Genomic DNA, 16,420 nt, shown 5'->3' on the forward strand with positions numbered 1-16,420 from the left:
AGGTAATTATGTCATTAAAGTGATCAGGTATCTCATATTTCTGTTAAGCATTTATAGACTGTTGAATGAAAATGTCCACCTAAATGCAAAAAGTGATGATTTCTACCTTTTTTGAAAAATCTCCTTTGCAGTGGTACTATATATAGTCTTAAGCTGATATTCAGAAAAAGAAAGTATTAAATAAAACATAAAGTGAGAACATGTATGGCCTATGATTTCTCAACCATATAAGCAAATATAAAGCATATGAATGTATATCTGAAAAAAGGGTAAATGAACTATGATTAGTGATGTGAGATGAATTGGCTGGTGCAGAGAAGGTTTGTCGCATTTAGTTCTAGAAGAAGAAAGATCCTATTACTGTAAAATGGTTGCCTGATATTGAAGAAAGAGTACACAGAAAGTGAAGAGCTTAGGGGAGATTCATGAATGCTCTGGAAAGTTCTTCACTGGGCCCTTCCATGTTCTGCACGTGGAAAGCTGACATTAATCAGAACATAGGGAGAGTAACATTGAGGTGCTTGGTAAGCTCCTTTTTGAGAGTATTATCTTGGTTTGAATTTTAGAAACTAAAGAGGAATGTTTCTGACCCCCAGCAAACAAAATGTGTTTTTCGTATTCCATTCAAGAGTGTTTGAAATGGAAAAGCTAGTAATTAGGAGGGTATACTGGATGGAAACTGGTGTTTGGCTGGAGAGAGCAGTGTTGGATCTCAGTTGGTTATGAGGTAATAGAAGATGTGTGTGTATCAGTGTCTGCCCCAGGTTCCTAGATAGTTTCCTGAGTGATGAGAGCACTGGGAGCGTCTGTTGTACGTACATATGTCTCTGACCCAGTCCTTGGCCCAGGTCTCCTGGAAACCTTGTAACTTTCCAAGTGGTAAGGGCAATAGGAGCATCTCTTGTTCTAATGCGGTAACTCTGGGTAGGCTCCTATCTGGAGGTTGGTCACCAGCAAGACCACACCAGGATTAGAAGCTTAGAATTTTCAGCCTTACTCTCTCACCAATTATGTTTTAGGAATTAAAGATTTTATAAAGTTGATGGTTATTTGGGGGGAACAAAGCTTTCATCTTCATATGAGTTTTAAGTAATGATCCCACTCCCCAGTTTGACTTCATGTTACAAACATGGAAGCATCATAATAGATGAATTGATTATGCCTACATGAGAAAGTCCCACAAAATCCCCAAAGTGTAATGTCTAGAGAACTTTCAGGCTCAGGACACATCCATGTACCAGGAAGGGGATGCACCCAATGCCATGGGGCAGAAACTCCTACCCTCCGCTGTGTAACTCTTCATCTGGCTGTTCATCTATGTCTTTTTATCATAGCCTTTAATAAACTGGTAAATGTAAGTGCTTCCCTGAATCCTGTGACCTGCTGGAGCAAGTTGTTCAAACCCATAGAGAGGGTTATTGGAACCTCTGATCTACAGTGGGTTGACCAGAAGCACAGGTGGCAACCTGCAGTGGTGACCTGGTGCTCTCTCCTGGAAGATGAACTCAGAACTGGGTTGAATTGCAGGACACTCGGTTGGCCTCATAGAAAATGCGTGGTGTTGAGAAAACCCCCCACACATTTGGTAATGAGAGTTTTGTTTTGTGTGAGCAGAAAGGGAGGCACACAGGAGGAAAGGAAACAAACTCCAGAAGGAAGAGAAATGTGGGTTTTCTTCCCTTTACGATGGCATCATGCAACACCATTGGATGAAGCTTTATAATTGAGTGCTTAAACTTTGTTATGGCAAAAATACCTCAGATGAATGATTTTGTCTGTTTTCACATTTATATAACAGAGTGGCTAAGGAATGGGTGAGAAGTCAGCATGAAAGGTGTGTATTCACCTTTCATGTAGGAAAATGATATGTAGAAAACGGGTAATGTTGCAGACTCATGACAGTACAGTTGACAGTGACAATTTCTAGTTCACTAGTCTTGAGGAGAAAATATTTTTCTTTGCAGTTTGCCCTAATGTTTAACATTACTTTCCTCGAAATCATTTCTACTAACCACCGTCACGCTAAATCTCTCTTTTGAAGGTAATTACTTTAAGAGGTATAGTTCCCAAATAAGTTTTAAGCTATTTCAAAACATAATCAGATAATTTTTGTCTTGGGAACAAGTGAAAATATTTGCTTTTTTTCATTTTTCTGAGAGCAAAGCAAGGCGCAGTAGAATATAACATATATACATGAACAGTGAATGCAAATTGCTCAGTTGGGTCCGACTGTTTGCCATCCCAGGGACTGTAGCCCACCAGGCTTCTCTGTCCATGGAGTTCTTTAGGTAAGAAGACAGGAGTAGGTTGCCATTTCCTTCTCTAATTAGGGGAGATAGGGGAACTAATTATTTACTTTTTGAAGATTGCTCTTCCAGTTAAAATATTTAATTCACAATATTGAAAGGAGACCTGAAGTGTACCTCCAAAGTAATAATGATTTTTTAAAAACACGCATATATGTATACAACCAAGTATACAGCCCATGATAAAATGATAATGTGATTTCTATAGATCTGCCAACTCAGTTTTGAAAAGCGTTAAAACTTTCTTCAGTAATTTGTAAATGTCAGCACAGTTGGATCTTTGTCCATTTATTCTTACATAAATTCAGCGCCTATTCTGTGCAGTCCCCATAGATACACCTTGAGGAAGATACATGAGCACATATGAAGAATAGTGAAGGCGATAGGAGCAATAGTGGGTAAAAAGAGGGAACACCCAGAAATAGTGTGGAGCACATAGGAATGGAGACAGGGTTGAAGAATACTTTGCAGACAGAGGATATAGTCCATATAAGGTGACAGCCGGAGATTGAGTGTGAGGTGACCAGAAGAGGCAGGCATCAGTCAGGAGTGGGAGGCGAAGAAAGAAGGGTTTCAGTACAGTGACTAGTATGTGAAGTCCCCCAAAGAAAATAATTTGTCAAGTTCGAGGATGTAAAGCAGACTTCGAACTGTGGCTGATCAATAGCTTGTAAAAAAGGAAAGGGCAGGAGCTGGATAGTAGTGCCTGTGAGTCAGGGCTGGACATCCTGGTTTGCCCAGGACAGTCTTGTTTTTGCCAGACTGGTTCCCGTGTTATTAACAACCTCCCTTTTAATTTTACTTGTTTCCTTATTTAGATGATATATTCTATGGACTTTCTAATTATGGGCTTATTCAAAAGTTTGAATTTCATTCTAGGAGCAGTGGAAAGTCATCAGAAGGGTTTGAATAAGTGACGCCATCAGTCTTGAGTGTAATATGCACAGCAGTTCCCTGGGGTGGAGGGGTGGTGGCAGGATGAGAGGAATGGGTCCCGAATGGAGGAAGCCAAGGTGGGAGCCTGTAGAAATGATTAGGGTGATATGTGATTGTGGTCCTTACAAAGAATGTGAAGGATGGAGGCAAGGGAGTGGGAGATAGGTGGAATTGGATGTAGCTTCAATACGAGGTGTTGGGACAGCTGCTTAATTATTTGGGAAAAATAAGAAAGAGGCCTACTAAAATGAAATCCAAATATATTAAAGATGGAAGTGTAACAATTGAACCATAATCATGGGATAGAAAAAGAGCATTTGCAGCTTCAGGGACATTTGGACACACACACACACATGAAAAGTTTTTAAAAAATTCATACATAAGGTTGGAAGGAATAACATCTTTATAAATGATTTATGATATTGCCTTTAATAAGATATGCTAGTTTATTTGTTGTTCAGTCGCTAAGTCATGTCCAACTCTGTGCGACCCCATGGACTGCAGCATGCCAGGCTCCTCTGTCCTCCATTGGCTCCCAGAGTTTGCTCAGATTGGTGTCCATTGATTTGGTGATGTTATGTAACCATCTCATCCTCTGCTGCTCCCTTCTCCTTTTGCCTTCAGTCTCTCCCAGCATTAGAGTGTTTTTCTAATGAGTTGGCGCTTTGCGTCAGGAGGCCAAAGTACTGGAGCTTCAGCAACAGTCTTTCCAATAGTTTACTACTTTGGCTTTAGTTTCACCTTTAACATAGTGACTTGATAAAACTTTAAGAAATAAACAGAAAGCAATTTTGGATAATACATAATTGTGTTTTGAATTTAAATTAGAAAATAGAAGTCTCTATCCGTTGCTTTCCTAGTGAAGACCATTCATATGCTTAATGACTTTTTATTTCTTCTGTAAATCATGTATTCATATACTTTTAGTGATAGTTCATCTTGACTGCATTACCTTTCATTCTTTTTTGTATACAAAAATATTGCATATACATTTCCCACCATTGTAAATAGGGTAATAGGATGAACTACTTCCTGTATTGGATTACACTTAGTCTTTGAATTGATCAGTTGCCATATACAAAAAACTAATAATTGTTATTCAACAGTGTCTACAAAATCCAGCCTTATTGTCCAAATCTTAAAGTCCAGGAAAAGTAAAGTATAAAGGACGCCACATGGTGAGAAAATGTCTGTCACAAAAGGCCATATAGATGTAACACACTCTAAAGCATGCTGCAGTGGGGGAGGGCAAGGACCCAGGTAGGGGCACTGAAGGAGGGAGCCTGATTTCTACAGAGACTTTGTTTCCAGAGAAAGCAGAATCATCAGTAAATAAAAGCACTTCCTAGGCATCACGTTGGCACGTTAAAGGCAAATCAGCCTCTTTGAGTTGTCATTCAGTGGCTCTTTTTTGATAAAAGTAAGGTGACATCATCTCTAGAACATGGTTTTATAATTTAGGAAGTCAGGGAAAATTTGGTAGATTTTTAAAAAGGCAATAAAATAAAAAGATTTGTTGTAATTTTTTAGCTTTCCAAAACATTCACTTACCAGAAATTACTCATTGCCCGGGCATGCAGAATGGATGAGACTTCATTAAAGCATACTGAAGGGAAAAGTTAAGCTTCCTTCTGGAGGAATAAATCAAGGTTACTCATCCTTATGAGTTAGACACTTAATTCTAAGGACCTGACAGATACTTAGAACATAGAATTGACTCCAGGGGGTCCAAGGCAGCAAGAGCTCAGGAGCCTGATGAGTTACAAAGCCCAGTGTTCCATTTCCTGCAGATTCTTCTAAGCAACAGGTAAACCCATCAGTTGTGATTGGTGGCTATGGCATATGGAAACACAATTTCATTTAGGTATTGCCTTTTGAAAGGAAAATCTGTATAGTGAAGAATAAATTGGTTAAAACAGAAGAGTGGAAAACAAAGTTACTTTTACTTGTCCAAAATAAAAATGTTGGTAACCAAAACTACTTATGCAGCAAAGCTGTTAAAAATTATGAACTTGGTATCTGTAAATCTTGAAAGTTTTTTATTTTTGGAATCCAGATATGAAAATACAACACTAAGGAGGAAAAATACATAGCTGGTGTTTTATCATTGCCTTTGAACCATCATGAAAGTGTTAGTTGCTCATCATGTCTGACTCTTTGTGACCCATGGACTGTAGCCCGGCAGGCTCCTCTGTCCATGGAATTCTCCAGACAAGAATACTGGAATGGGTAGCCATTCCCTTCTCCAGGGGATTTTCCCGACACAAGGATTGAGCCTGGGTCTCCTGCATTGCCAGCAGATTCTTTACTGTCTGAGCCATCACAGAAGCCCCAGCCATCATATCCACTTTAAAATATGTTCATTCGCATTCACTATTATTTTTACTATGTGCAAGATAGTCACCATAGATACACAGAGAGTGAACAATTCTAGTGCTCTTATTAGATCTGTGTTCCCATCTGAGATTATTCCTCCTGTCTGAAAGACTTCTTATAACATTTTTGGTAATGCAAGTCTGCTGGTGATGAATTCCTTCAGCTTCTGTGTATCTTTAAGAAGTTCACCATATTCCTTGCTTTGAAAAGGTGTTTTTGCTAGGTATAGAATTTTAGGTTGACAGTAGTTTTCTTTGAGTATTTTTAAAGATGTTGCTCCATTGTCCTGTGGCTCACACTGTTTCTGGTGGGAAGTGAGGAGACATTTTTATCTTTCTTCTTTTGTATGTAATGTGCTTTTTTTCTTTGATTTTAAGATTTCCTTTTTTACTAGTTTTATGCAATTTGATGTTATTTTTTTTCTGTTTATTGTGCTTTGAAACATTTGGGCTTTTTTATTTCCATCAAATTTGGAGTATTTTCTGTCATATTTCTTCAAACTTTTTAAAGAACCTCTCCTGTCTTTGGAGATGCCAATTAGGTGCATGTAATAGACCACTGAAGTCCCACAGCTCAATAGTCCTGTGCTCATAATTTTTCATTATATTTTCTTTATGTTTCATTTTACATAGTTTTTTGCTTTGCCTACAAGTGTTCATCTCATTCAGTGTACTTTTTTTCATTCATTCACTGTACCTTTTAATCTATAGAAGCTTGATTTGAATATTTTTTGTATATCCCAAGTCTCGTGTTCAGCCCTTCTAGCTTTTTGAACATTTAGAGTGCAATTATAACTGTTAATTTTCTTTTCTGTGATCTGTCTGTAATTAGAAGATTTCTGTATAATTTTAACATCTGTGTAATTTTTCAGGGTTTAATTAATAGCTTTATATTTTTCATCATTGTGTAGTTTCTGCTTTCTTTACATGCCTGGTAATTTTTGACTGACAGTCATTGTGAGTTTTACTTCCTTTGATGCTGGATATTTTTGTATATTTATAGATAATATTCTTGAGTTCGCATCATGTAGTTAAGTAACCTGGAAACATTTTGATCCTTCAGAGGCTTGCTTTTAAGCTGTGTTAGGTAAGATCTTAGCAGTGTGTAATCTCAGGCTAATTACTTCCCACTATGAAGACAGTACCCTTCTACTAATTCTCCTCAATGCCCAGCGAATTGTGAGAATTTTCCTTTTAACTTGTGGGAACCGGAGCTATCCCTGCCCTGTGCAAGCTTCGGGGATCGTTTCTTCTCATGCAGGGTTTCTCAGCCTCGGAAGGGTTTAAGTTTGAGGACTAGTTAATTATCTGGGGCGGGGCGGGGATTGTTCAGCCTGGTATCGGTTGCCTGGGAGCATCTCTGGCCTCTGAGCACTAGATGGCAGGGTGTGCGTGTGCGCTCAGTTGTGTCTGACTCCGCGACCCGGTGGACTGTAGCCCACCAGACTCCTCTGTCCATGGGATTTTCCAAGCAAGAATACTGAAGTGGGTTGCGGTTTCTTCCTCCAAGGGATCTTCCTGACCCAGGGATAAAACCTACATCTCTTGCATCTACTGCATTGGCAGGCAGATTCTTTACCACTGAGCCACCTGGGAAGCCAGATGGCAGTGGCATCCTTTGAATCATGACAAACCAAAGATGTCCCCAGACAGCCCTCTGTTCCCGACCACTCTTCTAGTCCTTTCTGGGAGCTGTCCATACACAAGCCTTGGCTAAGGACTCAAGAAACTCTGTGTCTGTGTCGCTCACTCTCCTCTCATCCCTTCGCTGAGAACTTTAACCCCTTGACCTCCTTAGATTCCCAGCTCTCTTGTCTCCACTAAGGAAGACTGCTGCATTCCACCTGGGTTCCTTCTCTTCCAACACAGCCGAGAACCTTGCTCTAGACAGTAAGCTGGGCAGTCTTAGGGCCCACAGTTATTTCCTGTCTCTCAGTGGTCACTGTCCTTCTCTTATTTCATGTCCAGTGTCTTAAAAAACCATTGCTTCATTATCTTTTTCTGAAAATTTTCTCTAATAGGTACCTGGTAACTTCACCTTCGTTTCCATCCTCATTCTTGAACAGTACTTTTGCTAGATACACAATTCTGAGCTGACTATTATTTTTTAATGTGTTTTTATCTTCTAGTTATATTGCTGCTGATCACTCAGTTCTCATTTTTTTTTCCTTTCTCATGATCTGTGTTTTTCTCTCTGATATTTTTAAGAACTACTTTCTGTTTCTGGCATTCTGTGTTTTCACTATGATGTATGTAAGCATGGGTTAATTTTTATTTTTCCTGCTTCCTGAATCTTCAGATTGTGTTTCTCATCAACTGTCAGAAATCTGCAGCTATTATCTCTTCAGATATTTTATCATCTTGATGCTGTTCATTCTATCCCTTTGAAAATTTTGTTGGGTACCACAAACCGTAAAGGAAAAAGTATTATTGGGCTCATTAATTTGGATCCTTTTTTTAAAATCAAAAAACACTAATAAGAAAGTGAAAGGACAAGTTACCAAACGGGAGAATGAGAGAATGTATTTATGGCACAAAGCCTTGGATCCAGCATATTATAAAGGACTCTTAAAAAGAGTCGGATACGACTGAGCATCTGATCTGATGTGATCTTACAAATCAAGAAGCGAAAGATAGATGGAATGGAAAAATGTGCAAGGATCTTGAACAGGCATTTCATAAAAGATGTTATGAGAAAGATGAACTTTACCATTAGAAGATACCACTGTATACTCAGAATGGTCAGATTTTTTTTTTTTTGAATGGTCAGATTTAAACTAATACTGTAAACTGTTGGATCCTGAGACACAGCTAGAACTCACATAGCTGCTGGTGGGAGTGTAGCTGGAGCAACCTGTTTGTCTCATCTGCCTGTGTTGAATGACCCAGACATTATACCCTTAAATATACTTAACCCAAATTAGCGTATCTATGCATCAACAGATATGTGCATAATAGAATTGCTTTAACAGCCAAAAGTGAAAACAACCTCAGTGTCCCTCAGAGGCATAATGGGTAAAGAAACTGTGAAATATATACATGTTGGAGTGCTGCACAATGAAAACAGAATGGCTACCAGTAACAGCATGGATGAATCTCACTTATTAGCAGGAAAAAGAAACATCTGCTTATGATTCCATTTATGCAGTATTTAAGTAGAGGTCATGGTGACTAGGAAGGAGCATACTAAAGGGGCCCCTGGAGTTCTGTTAATGTTGTGTTTCTTGCTTGGGTGATATTTACAGGGACATAGACATTTTTGAAGATTCACATTACAGTACGTACGCTTATGAATTATTACAGTCAATAAGAAAGCTTATAGTCAATAAAGAAACCATTTCTTTGCCTTCTTAAGAGCTTCTGTTTCAGCAGATAGCAAATATATACATAATAACATAAATGTGGTTAAAAGTTATGAGCATGTATTAAAGCAAAGAAGATGGTGCTATGAGATCAAGTAACCTGGGGGTCTGCTTTTACATCAGATGTTTTAGTCACTCCTCTAGAGAAAGAGGCCAGTTATGTAAGCTGAGTGAGGAGGACAGTGGAGATAAGATAAGGTTGGAGACAAATACAAGACTAGAACGTGCTTCAGAGTTTGAGTTTGCTTTTCATCCCATGCTCTTCATTCATGGACTGTATAGTCCATGGGGTCACAAAGAGTCAGACACGACTGAGCGACTTTCATTCATTCATTCTTCATCCCCAAACCGGTGTAGATTTACAGGAGTTATTAGTAGACCAGTTACATGATTTACTCTCTTAAGTTTCAAAACAATCACTCTGGCTACACTGTGGTTCATGGATTTGAAAATGAGCCAAAGGTGAATGCAGCTGGACCAGTTGGGGCTCCAGGTAAAAATGCCCCAGGTAAAAAATGATGGCATCGATGATCTAGACCAAGGATATGCCAGCTTTTTATGTAAAAACCGTGTGTGGCTTCTATTCAGTTTCACCATTGTAACATGACAGCCAACATAAACAGACCATACATCAGTGAATGAGTGTGGCTGTGTTCCAGCAAAGCTTCATTTACAACATAGGTGGCATAGTCGGCCAACCTCTGCCCTGGACTAGAGAGAAGATAACAAGTGTTAGCATACGTATTAGAAGCAGATTTAACAGGATGTGGGCTGGATGTTGGGAGTGTAGCTGAGAGGAGCGGTTTCAAGGATTTCTAAGCTTCTGGCTGGAAGAACGGATGTATCATACTGATTGGGTGATTGGGGAACAAATCAGGTAAAAGTCTAGACCCAGTCACCCCACATATACTGATGTGTCACGTTTTTCTCACCTTTGGTCTCTAGTGACAACGCACTTGTTTTGAGAACTTTTACTACCACAACAGTCATGACTAGAAATACTTTTTTTTTTAAAAATACACATTAGTCATCTATTACACCAAACATTAAAAAGTGAGAATGCCACAGAAGAATGAAGACTCATCAGTTGTATTATCAGTACTTTTGTGTTTTCTGCTAATAGAAGGAAAGGAAAAAAAAAATACATGCGTGGTTTCCCCAGTCTCCTGCTGGCCCATTGATCATGTATTTATAGCCTCATTTTCTCCCTCCCTTCAAAAGTAACTCCCCTCACCCCCCGACACACACCCCCTCCCCAGCTGCCACCTTTCTAGGATGAACCAGAGAATACACAGCTTAGAAGGTGCTGTATGCTGATTCTTGGTGTCCGTTAGTGACCATGGAGGGCTGCCTCTGCTGTTCTGCACCCCCCTTGCCCAATTTGTAAGGGGTTTCTTTCCAAGTAGTTGCATTATTATCTTTGCTGTGCCACAATTAGAACATCAATTTCATTTTCCTCATAGTTGGGTATGCTTAGGGTTTTATATTAAACACTTTTCACCTTTGACTTTGATAGGCTTTGCTCTCTGTGCATGACACTGTGGCTCAAAAGAATTATGATCCTGTGTTGCCTCCTATGCCTGATGACATTGACAATGAGGAAGACTCGGTGAAAATCATCCGCCTGGTCAAAAATAGAGAACCACTGGTGAGTTTTGGTCCATCTTTTATGCTCAGCTATGAGTGGATACCATGATAAAGACCAGTGTGATGGGTGCATATCATTTATTCCCCTCTTTAAAATATGCTTCCTCTGTGTCTTCAAACTCAGAAATAAACAGAGCATTCACATCTAAAGGAGATGATGGATAAAAATTAAAACAGAGCCAAAGAAAATGGCATTCTTTTGATTATAAATAGCAATCATTTTTAAAATGTTACTGGTTGGCATTTATAAAAGATGACGTGACATGCACCAACTGCAGCTGATTAGAGATTAAAAAGTGCAACTGAAAATAATTGCTTATGGCTTTTCTAGAAAGCAGATTGATTTTAAAGTGATGAGAAATTAACCAGGAATCTGATAGTTCAAAATGTAGATGTAGCTATTTGTTTTAGCACCGAGATTTAGGCAGCTCTGTGTCATGTCCAGGGCCTGTGGTAGTGGGACAGTGCCTCCCACACACCCCCAGTGGTATCGAGTCCTATCTTCAGAGCCTTACAAGGCAAAAGGAACTTTTTGTAATTAAAGATCTTGATGTGGGGACCGTCTTGGATTATCAGGTGGGACCAAGGTAATCATAATGGTTCTTATTAAAGTGAAAGAGGGAGACAGAAGGGTTAGAGTTACAAAAAGAGATGTGATGATGAAGCAAGGGCTGGAGTGATGAGACCAGGAGCCAAGCGGTGCTTTTGTACAGTGTCACATGGAATGTGCCCTTGTTTTATTGGGTTTTGATTTTATTTTCATGCCAAGTACATTGCACTAAGAATACTTCAAGGAAGTGTGCTCATAAGGGTTTGGAAAGCAATATGGAAATAGAAAATATTCAGGAATGTAGGGATCAAAAGAAGATTGAGTTAAGTGCTATTAATAGTATCCTGTAGAAAGGGAGACACCATTTCTCAGGTCCATGTTTTCCCTCCAAGGATCAGGAGAATCAGCAGATAGCCAGCATTTCTATTCCAGGGTACTATCTATATTGATGCATAAATATATTTCAGGGCCTTTAACAAGTCCTTTAAGTGTTGAGTACTTTCTGTTCTCTGCACATTCTGGAAGTGATCCCTCCAGCTGTGACTTTAAAAACCACTTGTGTGCCGGTGACTCCCAGGTCACATTTCTCTTTCTTCTAATCTTTTAAGTTTGTATGTCCATCATTCTGCCCAGTATCTCCATTTGGATGTCTGGTAGACATCTCAGTCTTCACATGTCCAAAAGTCAGCTGATCTTTGTCCCCGAATCTGTTCCACCCTGTGGTTCCCCAGTGGACAGTCTCATCTTTCCAGTTACTCAGCCAAAAGCCATAGCATCTGATGTCCTACAGACACTGTGTCTCAAGGGACCCAGCTGCAAGTCTTCCCACAGCCTTAGATGCCCTGGAATCTATTCACCACTCGATGTAGGCACCTGACAGGCACATTCAGAGAGGGAAGAACTGATAATCTGCATCTGCAAAAGTAGTATATTTACAACCTTATGAATACAGGGTTATAGAAGGATTCAGAAGATTATTAGTTTTGAATGATACGGTTAGAAACAGCAATTCTGTTCAGTTTGCCTTAGATAAGTTCTGACTTTGCTACATACTAGTTGTCTGATCTTAGACAAGTCATAACCATTTGTCATGCAATTTCTCATCTATAAAAGATAGATAAATAGTCTTAAACTCTGCGAGATGGAGGACAAAGAAGCCTGGCATGCTGCAGCCTATGGGGTCGCAGAGTCGTACACGACTTAGCAACTGAACAACAATAAACAATTTTCGATTACTAGACCTTTCTGATCATTAGGCATACTTTAGTCAGTTGGAGACACATTCTTAAAGTAAAAGTTGATCTAACTACACTAATTAGTTGTAGTAAGAATATTACATTTCTAGTCATCTTGGCTACAAGCTACCTGCAGAAAATACCAGGAATTGGACAGTCTAAGGTTTATAACCATGGAGAGGCACTCATTCAAGTCTTCAGCCTTGAGGGCATGTGTAGGTGATTAAAATGCCACAAAATCATCCTAGCATGGAATTATTTAATTTTTTGTTGTTATTAGGTATGTATTTGATAGCTATCACATATAAAATAAAATATCATATATAAAATGCATATGAAAACAAAACTAGGAATCCTTTTGTAATATCTATTTTGTAATGCTATAAATAAATGTGTTCACTGTCAAACTTCTTTTTGGGGGGTGAACTTTGCTCCCACCTAATGTGCGTCTCTCTAGCTGTGTAACGTGACATAGATGGTTTGTCTAAACCACTGCCAGTTTCTTGGAAGAAAGTCATGAAGAGGCATTCAAAGTAACCATTTCTGCTTGCTATGCTGACAAAAAGTGTTCAGTTGATTTGCTTATAAACACCCATAAATGAAGAATTTCTGGATTCTTTTTGAAATTATTTCCTAATCTCCTGCCAGAATGTTAGCTCCATTTGTGCTAAGTATAATCCTAGTACATAAAAACTAGGAGTATCAGATCTTTTTTTTTCTTTCCATTTTGTTTATTATCATCGCTGAGTTTGTTTACTGTAATACTGTAGTAGAAGGGTTGCTGAACTAAAGGTCAGGTGGTCTGGGTTTTAGTTTTCTAGTTTATTTTCTATTCGCTTCACCTTCTCTATGTATATGACCTTATAGGGCTTGGGATAAAGATAAAGTGAAATGAGGAAATACTGTCAAAAAACAAATAGTATTCAAATGTAAGGTTCATAATGGAAAGAAGATACTTGTATACTCCATAGTATTGAAGGGAATAAAGATTCAAAAATTTTTGGACTGTGCTGAAAACCTTAGATGATATATGCTGTAGAAGACTGTGTGTTTAGTGATGAGTATTTGTGAGGTGCCTGACATGATATCTGTTCCTTCTGCCTCCTTTTAATTTTTTTGTAGCTGTTTTTACATTTTCCAGATAAGGTCCTTATTTCTGCCCTCTTTCTTACCACCCGGTATGTGCATTTACCCACAAATTTTATTTTATTTTTTCTTTAAAGGGAGCCACTATTAAAAAGGATGAGCAGACTGGGGCCATCGTGGTGGCCAGGATCATGAGAGGGGGCGCTGCAGACAGAAGCGGTGAGAGTGTACACGTGTTTGGCGGGTGTGGACGAGTCATGTGGGCTTTGTGTGTCACATTTCCGGTATATAACTGAAAGGATAGCAGGATTTAGACAGTACAACAAAACAGTAATAAGGTATTTTTCTCTATGTTCAAATGTGGTTATTGTTCAATTGCTAAGTCATGTCTTGATTATTTGAGACCACGTGGACTATAGCACCCAGGCTTCCCTGTCCATCACCAACTCCTGGAGCTTGTTCAAACTGATGTCCATTGAGTCAGTGATGCCATCCAGCTATCTCATCCTAGGTTGCCCTCTTCTCCTCTTGCCTTCAATCTTTCCCAGCGCCAGGGTCTCTTCCAGTGAGTCATCTCTTCACATCAGGTGGCCAAAGTATTGGAACTTCAGCTTCAGCATCGGTCCTTCTAATGAATATTCAGGGTTGATTTCCTTTAGGATTAACTAGCTTGACCTCCTTGTTGTCCAGGGGACTCTCAAGAGTCTTCTCCAGCGTCATAGTTCAAATGAACCTATTTAAATAAATGATAAATCTCATTTTGCTTTATGGTCTTCGCTTATATGGGCTTCCAAGGTTATAAGACTCATTTCAATGTTTCTGATTTCAAAAGTACTACTGAAGCATGTAGCCTTTAAAAATACTGTTTTGAAGATGAAAGTAATGTGCATTTTTAGAAAAAGACTGAGATGCTGCTGCTGTTCCTTTGGCAGTGTTGTGAGGTTGTGGTCTTGGAGTCGTTCTCCGGGGGCTCAGCCTCTGAAACCTGAGAGGCATGAGGTATGTTGCCCTCACAGGCACTGGGGGACCACACGGCGTGTTCAGTGTGGACACAGTCACAAACCATGGTTTCTTTTGTAGGTAATACTGCTGGTTTTCTGAATTTGCTTTCTCTCAGGTCTTATTCATGTTGGCGATGAACTTAGGGAAGTGAATGGGATACCGGTCGAGGATAAAAGGCCTGAGGAAATAATCCAGATCTTGGTAAGCTGAAAATTTATTTTAAAATTGCCATGAAAATGAAATTGAATCGCTGTGTTTCAGACCTGGTAATGAACCCAGGATTTGGATTCGGCAATCCAGGATTTGGATCCTGACTCTATTAATTTAATCCCTGTATGTCCTTAGAAAATACCTTCATCTTTTTATTGCTTCCCTGTATTCATCTACAAAATTAGAATAAGAAGTGGTAAATCTCTCACTGGAGGGTTCAAAGATTCAACGAGCTCCTGTAGGTCAGGAGTTTGACAGGGCCCGTTCCAAATTAGGTCTTTAATACACCTTGCCAGTGATTCATTTATCTCTGGGGCCTATATCTTCCAGGTATATAAAGTAGTGAAACTAACTTAGATATCTTAAGTCTAAAATGGAATGAAACTACTATAGGCCTTGGCAATATAAATTCTCAAATTCATTTGTTTATTTATAAGGACAAAATAAAGAGAGATTGTCCCTGTTATGTATAAAAACATATTATTAACCTGTCAAGAGTCTTGGTATCTCAAAACAGATCTCAGTGTATATGAAAATTTAGTAAATGATTAAGATAACATTTTAAATGAGTGTGAAAGCAGTGAGATTGTTTCATAAATGGTATTGGATTAATTGATTATTCAGTTAGAAAAATAGTCCTTATTGTACAACTCACACAAAACTAAATTCCCCCAAATTCAGTTTTTAAAAAAATCATTGTGCTCTGTCATGTCTGACTCTCATGACATGTCTGCTCTGTCATGTCTGACTCTTTGTGACCCCATGTACTATAGCCCACCAGCTCCTCTGTCCATGGAATTTTTCAGGCAAGAATACTGGAGCAGGTTGCCATCTACTCCCGGGGAATCTTCCCAACCCAAGGATTGAACCTGCATCTCGTGTTTCTTGCATTGGCAGGCAGATTCTTTAGTACTTTTTTTTTTTTTTTAACTACTGTGCCACCTGAGAAGCCCCCATACTACACTTGATCTTAGCCAAAAGGCCAAGAAAGAATTTCTAACCTTGATGTGAAATTCAAATAGATGTAATGACTAGAACTGAAAACTTTTTCTACAGGAAAAGATGCTGTACATAAAATTTAAAAGACAAATGAGGTTATAGGCAAAATATTTTCAATTTATATGATTAAAGGCTCATATTTAATGTATATGAGTTCTTAACAATCATTAAGAAAAAAGCAGTTATAGAACAGCAAAGCATATGTACAGACAAAAATGACCAAAAAACATGATGTCTGAAAAATATTGGACTGGTGGTTATTTAAAAGCTTGATAACACCTAGAGTTAGCCAGATTATGTTAAGTCACTTCAGTCATTTCCAACTCTGTGCGACCCCATAGACGGCAGCCCACCAGGCTTCCCCGTCCCTGGGATTCTCCAGGCAAGAACACTGGAGTGGGTTGCCATTTCCTTCTCCAATGCATGAAAGTGAAAAGTGAAAGTGAAGTCGCTCAGTCGTGTCTGACTCTTAGCGACCCCATGGATTGCAGCCTAACAGGCTCCTCCGTCCATGGGATTTTCCAAGCAAGAGTACTGGAGTAGGGTGCCATTGCCTTCTCCGTTTAGCCAGATTATAAGGAAATAATGTTTATATGCTTCTGTTGGTAGGATAAACTAATAGCATCTTTTGAGATGGCTAGCTGAAACTGTCCACTCTAAATTTGTGTACTCTTTAATAAGAAATTCAGCTATTGACTTCCCTGGCAGTTCA

The 16,420-nt window shown here is 39.1% G+C and overlaps 1 protein-coding gene and 1 long non-coding RNA gene across 3 annotated transcripts in view; one reads left to right on the forward strand and one right to left on the reverse strand.

The window, feature by feature from the left end:
• The window catches only part of MPP7 (MAGUK p55 scaffold protein 7), a 223,598-nt gene that overhangs the window by 145,474 nt on the left and 61,704 nt on the right, over positions 1-16,420 (forward strand). The window contains 3 exon segments of the mRNA NM_001100347.1: positions 10,496-10,627; positions 13,635-13,716; positions 14,615-14,700. Coding sequence (NP_001093817.1) covers positions 10,496-10,627; positions 13,635-13,716; positions 14,615-14,700 — 300 coding nt within the window.
• LOC104973767 (uncharacterized) overlaps positions 1-16,420 on the reverse strand; it is a 178,034-nt gene that overhangs the window by 38,723 nt on the left and 122,891 nt on the right. The gene's annotated exons all lie outside the window — the stretch shown is intronic.

The sequence above is a fragment of the Bos taurus genome, chromosome 13, assembly GCF_002263795.3.
Source record: "Bos taurus isolate L1 Dominette 01449 registration number 42190680 breed Hereford chromosome 13, ARS-UCD2.0, whole genome shotgun sequence".
NCBI lineage: Eukaryota > Metazoa > Chordata > Mammalia > Artiodactyla > Bovidae > Bos > Bos taurus.